The 15,659-nt window shown below is 37.5% G+C and overlaps 2 protein-coding genes across 4 annotated transcripts in view; one reads left to right on the top strand and one right to left on the bottom strand.

Annotated features, from left to right (window-relative positions):
* Positions 1-151: 151 nt before the first annotated feature.
* On the bottom strand, positions 152-3,859 carry LOC129438027 (uncharacterized). The gene is made up of 6 exons (XM_055196526.2): positions 3,581-3,859; positions 3,343-3,438; positions 2,240-2,352; positions 2,029-2,152; positions 1,759-1,931; positions 152-1,659 (listed from the first exon to the last, which is right to left on the bottom strand). Exons 1-6 carry the CDS (start codon positions 3,618-3,620, stop codon positions 1,594-1,596), a joined length of 612 nt encoding a protein of 203 aa, XP_055052501.1. The 5' UTR covers positions 3,621-3,859; the 3' UTR covers positions 152-1,593.
* Positions 3,860-4,366: 507 nt separating this feature from the next.
* Positions 4,367-15,659, top strand: part of usp32 (ubiquitin specific peptidase 32) — a 51,215-nt gene continuing 39,922 nt past the window's right edge. For all 3 annotated transcript variants that reach the window (XM_055196511.2, XM_055196512.2, XM_055196510.2), the window contains exons 1-2: positions 4,367-4,585; positions 13,789-13,916. In XM_055196511.2, the coding sequence (XP_055052486.2) occupies positions 4,528-4,585; positions 13,789-13,916 (186 nt within the window). In that variant the 5' untranslated portion in view covers positions 4,367-4,527. The remainder of the gene's footprint in view (positions 4,586-13,788; positions 13,917-15,659) is intronic.

Here is a 15,659-nt window from a genome sequence, read left to right as displayed (position 1 = left end):
CACCTCCGTAGAGCCTGCTGTACATCTGTAACCACCAAATCATTATTAAACTCAATTGTATCCACCATTGTGAAAATTTGTAAGTAATTTTAACACGCACAGAAAGAACAATATACAGATGTCTTACAGATTACAATGAGCAATATTGCTTTTAAGTATTAAAATGCTTTATTTTTGCCTTTAAGTGATTTTTCTTCATTTGTTTCTGAAATCTGAAAATATGTTTGGATATGCACCCCTCTCTTTTGGGTGGATTGGTGACTGAACAAAAAAATTGAGAATAAATGACTGTATACAGAATAAGTACCTTTGGAAGATATTTTACTGTTATACCTCAATAGTCATATAATAGACTGAAAATGATATTATGATCAATCTTTTACATTCACATTGTGGCAACAAGCAGTTTATATGAAGAATAAAATGAAACTAAGCTAAATAAATAAACTAGTCCTATTATTAATGTAACACTTTGTCCATCTTGAAAAACTTTTAAGCCATTTATATAGCACGAATGACTTAATAACAAATGAAAACTGATGAACCATACCAATCACTAGTGGTAAAACAAAAATGTAATCCCTAGTGTAATAAATAGAACTGTCCAAAACAATAAATTAGAAATTAAATATAATATTATTGTCAAATCTGGCACATCAAAAGCATGTTACAAATACAGTGCAAAAAGCTTTGTGTTTAAAGGGATAATCCACCCAAAAAATTATTTGTCTGGTGACCACAAAGGAAAGGATATGAAGAATTTGGTTCCAAAAAGAAATAACAAAATAATTTTTGTCAAACATGTTTATTATTATCTTTTTATTGTGCTAATTGGCTGTATTTTTTTGCCTTTATTTAATAGTGAGTTTAGGAGAGGACAGGAAAGTACAGGAAGGAGAGAGGGGGTATGGGATCGGCAAGTGACCATGAGCCAGGAATCGAACTCGGGTCACCGAAAGTGCGAAAGCACCCCATGCCAGAGCACTGCCCACTACACCATCAGCTCCGATGGCTGTATTTTTTGTTATTTTTTGCTTAAATCAAAGCAAACCCAACTGCAGTTTGATTGATATTAATTGAAATGAAAATCAAACTTTTTTTTTCAAAACAAAACTGAGTTATCTTGTTTTGGAACCAACTCTTCATATTTTGAGAAATGTTTGAAACCAACCCGATCATTGAGCACCATTGACTTTCATAATAGGAAAAATAATAAGGACGTCAATGGGGCTTATGATTAGCTTGGTTACAAACATTCTTCAAAATATCTTTTTTTGTGGTCATCAGAACAAAGACATTTATACAGGTTTGTAACAACATGAGAGTGAGTAAATGATTTTTCATTTTTGGGTGAACTATCCCTTTAAGTATATTATATAGTATAATACATGTATATATCAAGAGAATATACAGCAAATAAAGCCCTGAAAAATTCTACATTCAACATGCTCATAACTGCAATTTTTGCAACTGCTTTTTGGATCAATACCCTCAAAAAAGACCAATTTTCCCTTTTGCTTGCTTCAAACATCAATTCAATCTCAAACCCAGTAACCCAAAACACAAACATGTAACATTGATTTTACATTCGTCCTAGCTCTTCTTCTCCTCTTCTTCATCCAACACTAACAATCTCACATGGTTTAAGATGCACCACATCTGCAGAAAGACACACAAGACCAGTGGAGTTCATATTAAAGTGGATGCCACTGGTGTGACTCAGCAACAAAATAATGCAGCGTTATGCTCTGTCCTCACCTCAACTGCTAAGCCCAGTAAGCGTCCAGCTGCCAGCACCAGAATCCCAAGAATCTGAAGGCAGTGTGGGATATAGAGAGCCTGTGACAGCACCTCATACTGATAGGCATACAGCCACACAGGCAAAACATGGATCCCTGCGATTGTCAAAATGCCCAGTGGAGTCTTAAAGCCTGCACAATGAAGCATTCAATGTGAATATCAGTGCTGACTTCTGTCATGCTGATGTCACAATATTTATTTAAATCAACAACTGGTATCTTAGCATACCTTTTGCCATCACTGCTTGAACCCAGACCGGGCTCCCCGTGAAAGAGTTCTTCCATTGGGCTCCTCGAGCACTGTGGTTGCACACAAACGCACACCACTCTACTGAGGACACCAACCAGCCCCACTTTATATGCATAAAGCACAAAGTCAGTCATATATGACAAATGGAGATAAAAATACAGCAGAAATCCAACTGACTCATTAAACTTACGTCATAAAGTATATTCCAGAGCATACCACGTCCTATGTTGTCCACAACCACATCCAGCCAAGCCCCGAACCTAGAAGTCTGCTGCAGCCGACGTGCCACCCATCCATCCAGCCCTGATACAAACATAAAATACTCAGTTTAAGACTTTAGGTTGACCACTAAGGCATTTTTATTATAGCCTACCATAGGCTGTGTTGGGGAAAGGTTCTTTTAAAAGTAATGCATTAAAATATAAAGTTACTCCCCAAAAAAGTAACTAATTACGTTACTTATTTACTTTCCATGGAAACTAATACTACATTACTTTTAAGTTACTTTTTCTTACTTGGCTGAGGCTTGATCTCTTTCAGGCCCTGCAAGTGTTTTTTATGACTGAGAAGATGTGCATTTAGAAATTGCTTATTTCCATCGCAAAAATGTCAAGATCTGCCCTCGTTAATATGTTTTCATTCAGTATACTATTTTTATAAAGCAAATGAATTAAACTGAAAAGTAACTCACATCACTTTTTGCAGTCGCTTTGGATGACCAAATCAGAAGTATTCACAGAAAAATTCAATAAATAGTTTATATCATGTAATATATAACATTGCACATAAAAAATATTATAGTATAGGGGTCTCCGACCTTTTTGTGAGCGAGGGCTACCACAATGGATAAAACAATCTGGGGGGCTACTTTTTTGATAAAGTCTACTCAAAAAATTATCTTTTGCTTGTTGATTTTATTTTATTTTACTTGTTGATATGTTTTATCATTGTTTAAAATGTTAACATACATAAAAGAAGCCAAGCTATTAGCTAATATCAAAATATGTAATAAATACATTTTAAAATGGAGGCTATTAATAGAATGTGCTTTGGCGGGTAATCTCACAGACTCCATGCGGGCAACCTGGTGCCAGTGGGCACCATGTTGGAGACCACTAGTATAGTATACTGTGGTGGTAAATTTCTTTAATGCTGTAGTGTTTTTGAACCTTTTATATTATAGTGTACATTATCAGTACATTGTAGTATTATATATTGTATTGTGTATAGAATAGAATAGAATAGAATATAGAATAGAATAGAATACCCTGCTTTATGTCAATAGCTACCCACCATCCAATATTACTGATGCCACATACAAGGGTAGAAATCTCACTGGGTCACTATATACAGTCCAGGCGGTGAGTACAAGAAGAATTCGAATGTAACCTATGAAATGAAGGAAATAAAAATCACAACAAATTGTATTATAAGTGCAAACTTTACTGATGAACGCAGAGATCATAGCTGGATGACATGTCATCTAATATTGATGTGACTGATATCCTGTGTAATGATTACCCTAACTCACCGATTACATTGGGCGCATACAGACAGACATAAAGTCCCATATTGCACAGATGCAGCACCCGCGTGTGTCATCCGCGTGTCCCTCCTCTTCTCTCCTATTTTAATCTGAGTTCGTATGGGCACCTACAACAAAAAGTAATTCAAGAAGGATCCGTAACATTGCTCTTAGCGCAAGGGTTTTCTTTCTGTGAATTACATTTATGCAACGGCATAACCAGTAAACAGAAACGTCTCTTCCGGTTTTATTGCAGCACGCGCCATTTACATTGCAATAGGCACCAGAGGTCATAGGAGGGCGCCAAATAATAAGCGTCTAAAACATTTTTAATATAGTGACATGTCAAAACCAAACGCATGTTACATTTGCATAATAGCTTCCCAGAACTGTTTTTGAGTGGATCATAAGAAATGTTGCGCAGGGCCAAATATCAGGTCAATTGAATTATGTGACTCACATAACGTGTTAAATGAGAGACCCACTCATCATCATCGCTATAAATGTAGACCATAAAGAAACGCTATTTTAATTCAATACCTGTCAATTCCACATAAAACAAAATAACGTAAACCTCCATAATAACTACATAAACATAAAACTGTCACATTTAAATTGCTGATTGACATGCTTGTGTGTTTATATGATTCTGCTTCAACTGACACCTCACAATCACACTAATATTTGACAGCATGACAGGCCGAAACGGTGTCAGTGCTGCGTTTCTAGCGATAAACTGACGCGCGTACGCCCCCGTGTTCTGATTGGACAAAAGTCACCTGACCAAGTATGGAGGCGTAGGCACTGAGACGCGTCACTCGTTGATAACGCAAAACTCCGCTGCTGGACTTGATACGAACACCATACCAAAAAAATAGAAAAACAACCGAAAACAAGGCAACAGGCACCGGTCACTCCTAATATTTCTGCCATTGCCATGAAATGAGGGCACCATGGGCGCCAAAGAGTCACGGATAGGCTTCCTGTCGTATGACGAGGCCGTTAAAAGAGGTAAGAGCTTTGAGCTTTAACGATTATCGGCGGTCGCTCAGTTACGCGGTTGCGCTAAGCTAGCGTTAGCAGCGTTAGCCAGCTAGTTAAGACCACATATTAACTCTTCCCGTGAGCTAACAAGACACAACCTGTCACTCCACAGACGCTTAAGTAGGGGTAGTAAAGGGCTAGGGGGTGAAGGTGGGGCTGTTTGGACTTGTCTTTGTGTTATTGAGGTATTGTCAGGGGCTGTTTTCCAAAACATAGTGAGCTGTCTGTTTGGACAGATTTTAGGACAACATTGAAATCCAAGCCTTTGCACGCGCCTATAATGTCTCTAAACGGTGTAAATAGACAGCTCTGTGCTAGGTTTTGAGACGGAGCCAATGTCTAACGAGCAGTCGATTTGAAGTGTTGTTAATCTGGGTGGTGCAGTGGACACCATCCGCTCTGATATACAGATTTCACTAATCTGTCAACATTTCTCAACACCCCCCTAGAAATGTATGTCCTATCCAAAGATTGTAGTTTGTCAACTCTCTCTTACGCGCAACTGCTTTACCTGATACACCCTGACACGCTATGATTTGTGCCCTTATTGTTTTTGCGTTCAGATATGCCAAAGGATTATGTTTACTTTTTGCAAGTGTATATGTGCTTTAAGAGTGATAAGGTAATTGAAGACTCCTTCATGTGATAAGTCAACAACATCCGTTGATAAATGACCATTGACATGTCAGCTGCCTTTATCTGACACCAACACTGCCTTCGTTCGCACATTAGACTGCATAATGACATTGTGTAAATAAATTCACAGGTGACATGTTGTAAACCCTTTAGCTTTCTCAATACCAAGACTGTACATCTGTGTATGCGAATGATTGCGTAAGATAACATATTTTGTCATTCCCATGGGTACGTTGGTTTGATAAATAGCATTTACTGTATAAGTATGTATTGTAACATTATCTTTTCTGCCAGTTACATCATCACCTCCAGGTGTGACCATAACATGACCACAAGTTTGGTTTCAGGTTTCTGCACATTGATGTTAGCAAATTTAGATTTCCGATACTAAAATCTGAATAGCGTAGACAGGCTGACAGACCATAATGCCGGTATGTTTATTGTGTAAGCAATGAGTGATGTATTTAGAGGTGGCAGATAGCAGACACACACACATAGCACCTGAGCCAGAGCATGTCAACATTGTTTATGTTTCTCCACCTTGATGAATAAGCAGAATTTAGCTGTAGCTTTGCATAAGCGCTATTTGCATCTTTGTTTCTCTTACCAGGAAACCACAGACCAGGATTTTACATTTTCGCCCAACTTTAACAGATATAAGAATTTAAATGATTGTCACAGGGTAAAAAGGTGTGAATCACCCCAAAAAAGCCTGAGTGTTGAAGAGTAAAACACTGATATTATTTTGCTTCAAAACAGTCAGTGGTTTGTGTGTCTTAGTGTGTGGGCATGTGCATACACATGCGTGAGTGTGTTGGTGGGCATAAGGGGATAGCTGGCCATGAGGGGAGGTAGAATTACCCTAATTGTTGCAGCTGCATCCACATTATGGTAGCGTATTTATAGCAGCTTTTGTGCCATGCTGCCCAGGAGCCAGTGTTGCTGACATCACATCATCACAATAACATACTGTTAAGATAGGCTGCGTCCGAAAGATCTAAAATGCTGCCTTCAGAGGCAGCATTCCAAGGCAGGAAGGCATCAAGGCATGTCTGAAACCAATGTTAGGTTTACTTCCTGACTCCTGAGATACCTTTAGCGTCTTGTCCCACAATTCTATGCATGGACGTGCGCTGGGAATGTGATTGGTCAAGGCTGGTCAAGTTTAAAAAAAAATAAAATGGCAGGCAAGAAAGTGGCTGGATCACACATTTAGTAGGGCTGTCACAATGATTAAATAATCGTCCCATCACAATTGTTTGACCTCATTGCGATGATTTCAGATCACCGCAATGATTGCACATCTCTTTAAAAAACACAAAGGGGAGCCGCAGCGCCTTTATAATTGAGACAGTATCAGATTACTTTTAGTATAAATATTCACTGCCAGAAAAACCTTGCAAAAGATTTAATTTAAATAATCACAACAATCTGTAAAAATTATTTCATAAACAAAAAAAATGTATGAGAATTAAATGTCAAAGCAATAAACAGGCAATTAATCGTCACAATTTATTAAACAATTAACCGTCAGCCAAATTTCATAATTGTGATAGCCCTAACATTTAGTTACACAAATAAAGTTTCAGATATTTTCAGATATGTGATTAATTATCACAAAGATGCTCTCTGTTTATATTTCAAACAGAATTCCGTTACGCTACCTATGAAGGCTGTCCCAATGCATTTCCCAGAGCAGCCTTCATGCCGCCGAAGTCATTAGGTTCGTTCAACATCGGCTGCGTCTGGATGTAACCGATCGGCGAGATTAGCCGCGTGCAGGAGCTGAAAACGGAGATGTGAAGTCGGACACGCTGTGGTTCCCGTAGTTTGCTGCATTTATGTCAGGCTTGCTTTATCGCAGTAAACGTGATTTGTAAGAAGTAAACAACATAAAAAGTGAATTATACTGTTTTGAATGTCCATGTATGAGAATGGGTAAAACTGAAGGGGCTTACAGCATTTGTTTTTACAAGAATAAAGTTCAACATAAGCATATATTATTTAAATACCAGTGTAGTGGGGTCTAAGTTTTTTTATGCATTTTATTTTGATGAACATGACACAATATAACCTCGTGACTACAGGAAAAGAGCTTTAACTGTTATAAAAATACAGATTTGTGAGCATTCGTGGAACTGAGGGTGTGAAAATAAACACAAAACACACGTGATCGTTGTCATGCGGTGAATCTGACCAATCGTGAAAGAGCTGTGTCGTCATTACAGCCCGTGCAGCTCCTCTTGGCCATAGATATGTATAAAGGCTAGACGTCTCGCCCGCGCTGCTGGCCAATTGAGTGGAACGTCTGCATTTGGCAGCCATCTTTACCACAGACAGCTCGCTCATCTGTAGCATTGAGTTTTAATGGTGCAGGTACTTTTAAATGACCATAACTTGCTTAATCTTCTATCGATTTTCAAACGGTTTGGTTTGTTATAAACGTCAAAGATGTACCTATGACTAGGGTTGTAACGGTATGAGATTTCCACGGTATGATAATCGTCTCAGAAACTATCACGGTTTCACGCTTTGCCGGTAGTAAACACTTATTATTATTATTATCATTAGCTACAATTACCCTTAAATTAATAAAAAAAAAACAGATAGGGGTTTTGGGTTGAACATATGGTTTATTATATTAAACTTTTTTATGTAAAAATACACTTTCAAAAAAAGTAAACTTTGATTCTTAATCTTTTTTGATTCTTTTAATTTTATTCTTTTAAATAAAATGATAAAATACTCATTAAATTCTCTCAGAGCTGCTCTGGATATATTCATTTGTTCACATCGTCATATAGTGAGTGAAATGTATAGTTTTTATTATATGGCCTAAGTATAATCAACTTAAATTGATCTGTAATAAATCACTTAAATGGGCTTTAGTGCCTCTTTTTGCAGCCACTCTGCGCCCACTTTACTTGTAAACTGGATATCCATCTTCAAGGACAACCCCGCGTTCGTTTTTTGTATACCCAAAGTATTCCCATACTGTAGATTTTAACTTTTTTTCTGGTGGGGGATAGAGAATAGAATTTGTATTTCTCTGACATTTTCTCTGCTGTACATAAACGAGTGGAGTCTAGCAGTCACGCCGAATGAAGTTGCATGTGCGTAGTAGCGCAGGTGAGATCTGCTTTATTTTTTGCCAAAACCGTGTATAAGCAAATGTTTACAGTATGATAATCGTAAAAGTTAATATCAAGGTATACCGCCATACCAGTATACCGTTACAACCCTACCTATGACACTGCATACTTATACTAAAAAAAGGAAAAAAAATGCATGAATCATGTTAAAGCATCCAGAATTACCTGCACTATTAAAACTCAATGCTACGAGTGAGCGAGCTGCCTGTGGTAAGGTGGCCGCCAGGTGATGATGTTAGAGACTCCGCCATAACACATCTAGCCTTTATATATATCTATGCTCTTGGCGAACTGCGGTGGCTGATTCAGGCAGCTGATCTCGAATTGCTCTCGCGGTACGTTAAAGCCATACGTCACAGTCACATGGCATCAGCGCTGTCTCAAGTCAGATAACATTTCTTACCGGCATGCACTGCTTCAAGTCAGCCATTGATCGATCTGCGCGGCGCCGCATGAAGTCGAACACACCTTTTGCCTCATGAGGCAGCGAGGCAGCAAGTCAGCTGCCTTCGGTTTCGTTCGCAGCCATAAAATGGGTTTCATGTCATTGTTTTATTAAAGAATTGATCTTAATCGCAGTGTAATAGTTATTCTAAAAGGCACAGTTCACCCAAAGCTCAAATTCAGTCCTCATTTACAAACCTGTGTGACTTTCTTTCTGGGAACACAAAATAACATATATGACAACAAAGCTATTCCTTTAAAATCCACCATGTCGTTGTATGTCGTGTGGCTGTTTTGAAATCAGCTGTGTCATTCTTAAAAAGGCGCGGAAACATCCATAAATTAGATTCAGCTGTATGTGGTTACATGCCAGTGTTTTTCAGTGACTTTCTTCCAAGACTGAACATACAATACTGTTCTGTATTATGAAGGAGCTTCTAGTGTCTCAACCATGTTATCTATAGCCTCCAGTGTCAATGAATCTCAGCACAACCCTGTCAGCTTGACTGAGTGAGGGTCCTCTGAGAGATACAGGCCAATCGAATCCAGCTATGATAATTAAGTCTCATCCTTAGGAATTCATGTTTATTTATGCTGCTTACATGTAAGGGTCGGAGTCGTCTTTTATGCTCCCAGGCTGTCTTTGGAGAGCTCTGTCTAGAATGAAAGGTTGCCTCCACCTACAGACCCACACTTGAGGAACTACAGGGAACTTAAAGTAGGTCATGTTTCTAGGTAGTAGCACTCAAATGAGTTTTATGGTGTATCCTGCAGGATTCCATCATAGAGTAACTGGGAATGTTTTGGATCCGATTCTCTCTCTCTTGTCTGAGGTAAAGCACTATGACTGGTCAAAGAAGTGAAAATCAAAGAGACTGTGAATGCTTTATCGGTCTGTTGCTGTGCAATTTCAAAGAGGGGATATGTCACTGAATTCCCCAGAGCTAAAAGATATCTGCATTTTCTCTTTTCCTGTTTTGATTATGGTAATAAGACCATCAGTTGAATCTGTTCCCCCTTATTAGATGAAGACTTGTGTATATTAGTGTATATAATTATTGTTTTATACTCAATGCTGTTTTAGTGAAGAGCTATGTTACTGGAAAAATACCTTATAAGAATTTAGGTTACTCTGCCTCAATGTAAGCACTCAGATTTTTAATCAGCCTTTGAAGAGAAGGATACTTTCTTAACTTTTTACTATCAAGGGCAAATTCATATACAACAGCAGAGCAGTTAAATGTTATAAAGGTGAAATATTAAGTCAAAAATTACCAATTTACCAATACTGAACCATCTGTTTACATTTTCCTAAACCCCAGATGATAGATTCCAAACAAAAGAAAAATTCCAGTCTATGCTTGTGTTTTCTATTTTAGAAAAGGGAAATAAACATGTGGTACGGATGTGACATAATAGGACAAGTTTTTAGGATACAGCATGCTTTGTAGGAATTCTGTGATTTAAAATGCACAAACTAAAAGCAGTACTACCCAACAAATAGAGAACAAATCATATTTATTTTTAATGATTTAAATTTCATGTGCCTATTTATGAGAAAAAAAACAACGTTATGGATGTGACATTTCTCCATTGTGGATGTAACAATTCTCAAAAGCTGCACTTACGGGCTTAACTCTGGATTTTGCAAGGAATTGCAAAATGTTTTTTTATATCTTTGCCTTGCACCCAGGGACTTATCAACCAATAAAATAATACCCTAAATGTAGTTTACTGATTGAATAGATGGAAATTGTTCATCCATTTAATGCATGTTTTAATAGCTCTACTCTCGTGCTTTCACTCTGAATAATATCCTGCGGGAAACCATCTTATGATTTGCAGATATCGCTTTAGCACCTTCGAAAAGAGCAGTTTGAGATTTGCAAATTCGACCCAGTTAATTCTGCAGTAATGACCCGAGAACTGTTATTTAGTTCAGCAAATGTGCAGAGTACACAAAAAATATCTGCAGCATTAAGCTGCCATTAAATCATCGTCTTTACTGTGGAGCAGCTGGTGCCATGATAGTGTTTATGAATTTGGATGGTTGTCACTCCCTTTTAATCTTCATCTTTTATAAAACATTAAGCAGAATAATTGCGATTCCCCCTCCAGGTGTATTAAAACATAATCTCATCAGAGATTGTTGAACAATCATTTCTACCAACATGTCAGCTTTAAAACATCTCAGACATAGTGGCCTACTGTTTTGTATGTCCATTCTGTATCACCATGGCATGAAGAGAGAGGACCTTCATGTTTTGCCTCTGCTTTAAATTTCTATAAAGATTGTAACCTAGGAAAATTTGGGGATTAAGGTTTTCTCCTACTTTGTAAAAAAAATTAGGAACCTTCCTTTAGTCCTAAGGAATTTTTATGACCCTCAGAGCTGTAAACTGCTTTCTCAGGTGGTATTTTATGGTTCACAGTGTGTCACATCTATGAATATTCACAGTCTGTTTCCTCTCTTCATATCTTAACAGCACAAAATAACCCTTTTCTTCCTGGTATTATGAAGACTGTGACAGGGCTTAAATGGCTGTTGTGTTTCTGTTATAAACTGTAACAGCTTAACTATGCACTGTCAGATCAACTAGTCAGTGGACTAGTGGTTTCTGTTCCTTATTCACATAAGAGATATATTGGTTTTGGGTTCAATAGGATACTGTAGTGAAAAAACAGGACATTATGGAAAACACAGTGTCACATTGCTATGTCACATGGTACAGTTCAAGACTGTCATGTTCATTATAGATTCATATCTAAAGCCACTGCATGAGCTATGAATTGTTAACCTTATTAAGAGTTGCCTGATGTTGAAAAGCCTATAGTCTTGCCATATGAATGTTTTCCTTTGATTAAGTCTGCCTGGTCAATGAATGATTAATATACACATATGTAGTCTGTTTATTAATGAAGCCATAAAAGCTTCTGTTTGAAGTTAATGAATAAAAATACAGGGTGCACGGTGCAGTTAAATTTTCTTGATTTTAAAATTGATTTGATGCAAAAATAATCATTAAAATCCTGAGAAGCCAAGTGCTTCATTTGGTTATTTAAATGAGTATGAATGTTACTGAACCATACATACTATATCTTGACAGCATCCTGGCTTAAAGTCTTTGTCTTGTTTTGTTAAAGTTTTCTTACGAGGGTTGTTATTTTTAAGAACGTTGTGTTATTTGGAAGACACATCATTCTGACATCAATAGGAATTGACCATAGGTGAAATTAACACGGGTGCATAACAAAGAGCAGAACTTTAGGTGTGTGTGAATTTGTCGACTTTTTGTGGAGTTGTTATTTCACTATTTGAAAAGATAATAATTTTAGAGTGCATGCATAATGCGGTCTTGGGTCAAAAAGGGACAAACCCAGCTGCTGGGTTAAATTAACCTGTAAAATGTTTATATTTGACCCAACAATGGGTTAAAACAACCCATCATTTTGCATTTAAACATTCCAGCATAGGTTAATATTACAACTTAATGGGTTGGGGTCATCCCTTTTTGAACCAGCACTTGGTTAAAATGACCCTGCACTTGGTTGAAAATAACCCAACATTTTTTTGAGTGTGTTGAGTGAGAGGTTCGGTATTTTTTAAATGTGGCCATTGCTCCAAAATAAATAAAAGACAAGAGTATTTTAGCTTATTACTTGCACTACAGCACTGCTCCGATAACTTTTCCAACTGGGGTCTTCAGAAAATAAATATAAAAATGTGTGTGTGTGTATATCTATCATTTTATGTTTAAAAAAGGACAGGTAGTTTTACAGCCCACATGATCAAATAGCCTGCGTGCGCATTTAGGCAACAGAAGTGGTGTTGTTCCTCAGTGGTTCTAACGTGTTAGCTACTCAGAAAGTTTATGTCTGGTTGTTGCGTTTGGTTGCACTAATATAATATACTAATATACGTATATATATATTTGGCCATCTACTAACGTCTTCTATCCACTCCACTATAGTACACGGATCTGAAGCTGTGTTGAAAAAGTTGATAAAGTCAACTTTTTAAAATAACTTTCTCTTGTCTGTGTTGCTTCACTGCTGATCCTTGCCATACTTCCATAGCCAAAATGTGGTGCATACGTTGCCATGTCATGATTGTTTACAAACAGTAAAAGGGTCTATAGATACGGTATGAAAAACAGGCAAAATCAGAGGGCAACAACTCAGACACTTAAGTAAATTACCAAGAACTGCAATGATGATGTGGCACCTGCTGCATTTTTTGTTTTTGGTATATACTGTGTGCCGCATAATTCCAAGCATTGTCAAGTTTATTTGGATGTTTATTTGTTGTCCTGGAGTGGAATTTGGACATTTCAACAGCATGTGTCTGAGAATGTTCCATTTATAGAGAGAGCAGTTTGTCTTTGTTTTCTAATTGGGGGTCTTTGCTTTTGGCTCTGACCCTGTTATGGATGGGTCAGATGCTGTGGTTTATGACTAGATCTCTGATGTACCGATGATGGCAGTACAAGGCTATGAGTAGAGAAAATTCACAGTGGCCTCGCACAAGTGTCTGGGTTAAATACAGTAGCTGCAGGGGTGGTTTAAAAAAGATGTGTGTCTGAGAGATAAAAAAGCATTGGATCATTGGATGTAGTCCTTCTATACCATTATATACCATATATCTACACCATTATACCATAATTGCTTTGAAAAAGTTGCTCACAAGAAAGAACTAGCTTTCTCCGGCATACAACTAAATGAAACAAAAAGTTCCAGTCTGGTTCACACAGCGGTCTATTCTCTGCTCTTCCATATGTTGAAGCAAAGAACTATAATTAAAATGAATAAAGCAATGAAAAATGAATGATTCAGTAACTACATCAGTTTTGCTCATGAGTTCAAACTGAAAAGATTTTTTTATTGATAACCTTTTAATATCCTATACAACTATTTGACCACTCTCTTTCATGTTCACAGTCACGGATGTGGAGCTCAAACGTCTGCGAGATGCCTTCAAGAGGACCAGTGGCCTGTCCGTCTATATGACCCAACAATGCTTCTACAGGGAAGTACTTGGCGATGGCGTTCCACCAAAGGTTGCAGAGGTGAGCAAAGCTTTAATCCACCATAAAACACCCTGCAGCAATATAATAAATACACACGTCTAACCTCCCTCTGGTTGTTGCTCATGTTTTGGGACATACTAGATTATGTGCTCATGTTTTAGCATCTCTGTGTGTGGCTGAGTCATTGGGCTGTTTCCCAAAGGCGCATTAAGCCTGATGTATGTTTGAAATGCTTCATACTGTTCAGACAGTTTTGTGGTTTGCCTCTTAGCTAGAAACAGCTGTGGACTGTTTATATTCATTTTGAATCAATATTCATATGAAGGGTTATTTACTGTGCCTTAGATAAATTCAAATTAAGATGAATTTTGTGTGGTGTCAATGGCAAATTAAGATATAGAATTAAATTGCACTCATTTAAACAATGTTAAAAGTGGGTTCGCATGGGAAATTTAAATGGGAAATTCCTCTTTTTAGGTGAGCTGTGTAAATCACCTTACCATAGTTTACTTCCCATTGTTATCTATAGACGGTTTCATCGGACGCACGTGATACACGTCTGGATCCGAACTTTACTTCCGGTTTCGTTTTTTTAATGGTCTGACTAGTTGCTAAACTGATCTCTTTAACAAATGCCTCGTCAAAAATAACAAATGTTTTGGTTTCCTAGGTAATCTATGTGTAGATTTTTTGCTTGTTATATAAATAAACTACGTTTAAAGTACTTTGTTGTTATTTATTATTAGCGGAGTGTACCGGAAGTTACGTGCGGATCGCAACAGCCGCTTGTTTATGTTGTTGCTGCTGAAACCGTCTATAGTCACTTATAGTTATCTATCTCTACTATATTAAAGGCGGAGTCCATGATGTTTGAAAGCCAATGTTGATATTTGAAATCACCTAAACAAACACGCCCCTACCCCAATAGAATCTGGACCTTCTGTTGATAGACCCCCCCCCCCCCCCACACACACACACATACGCAACCCGCATTTAATTTGATTTGATTGGCTATAAGTGTGTTTTGGTAGTCGGCCCGTCTCCTTTTCCAAACCGTTTTTCAAACATCGTGGACTCCGCCTTTAATCTACAATAGTGAAACATATTTTAGCCTAAATAATAATTAGGGTTGGGCGATCTTCCTTAAAAAAAAGATCTTTATTATAACAGAGAATCACAATCCACGATCTGAATTGTGATTTTTTTTTTTAAGATCCATGTTGAAACATCCCCATATTGCATTATTAATTGCATTAAAGAGCCAGTTGTAAAAATGGCAATTAAGAACCTCATAAACTTTATTTTTAAAATAATAAAATTGTAATTAAACAAACACACAAGCAAAACTCCACTGCTACCCAGGATAAACAAACTATATGCATTGTTTCCATAAGGCTGGCTTGGAAAGCTGAACAAGGCTTTCTTCTCTTTTCATCCAAAAACACACTTCTTCTTTCGTGCCATTGTTGAGTCTTGATATAACACAAAGCTGTTGTGTGAAGTGAAGCCTGTGACTTCTAGCGTCCACGATCTCGCTCTCATGTTTATTGACGTAGGCTTGCTTTTTCGGGGAAGTGCCCATGAAAGAAATATGATACGTAACTTCTACCCATGGTACGTAAGATGTAGCCATGTTCTAAAAAAACTGGGGAAGTGAATTTGGCACATACTCTGTCACACTGCTTTTTTGACACTTTGAATATGTTTAGCATAAGGAAACAAACTCTTAAACTGTTTTAATAAGTCAGAATGCATGAAATACAACATGAAAGTTACCCCCCC

The sequence above is a fragment of the Misgurnus anguillicaudatus genome, chromosome 24 (assembly GCF_027580225.2).
Source record: "Misgurnus anguillicaudatus chromosome 24, ASM2758022v2, whole genome shotgun sequence".
Taxonomy (NCBI): Eukaryota; Metazoa; Chordata; class Actinopteri; order Cypriniformes; family Cobitidae; genus Misgurnus; species Misgurnus anguillicaudatus.
Note: the sequence above shows the minus strand (reverse complement) of the source record. Positions and strands in the feature narration are given on the sequence as shown.

What these genes read in the sequence shown, in the direction of transcription:
- LOC129438027 (XM_055196526.2), bottom strand. Translation starts at nt 3,620, where the DNA reads ATGGGACTTTATGTCTGTCTGTATGCGCCCAATGTAATCG. An exon ending in GTATGCGCCCAATGTAATCG is followed by an intron (nt 3,439 to 3,580) that starts GTGAGTTAGGGT and finishes TTCATTTCATAG; the next exon opens with GTTACATTCGAATTCTTCTT. An exon ending in GGCATCAGTAATATTGGATG is followed by an intron (nt 2,353 to 3,342) that starts GTGGGTAGCTAT and finishes TGTTTGTATCAG; the next exon opens with GGCTGGATGGATGGGTGGCA.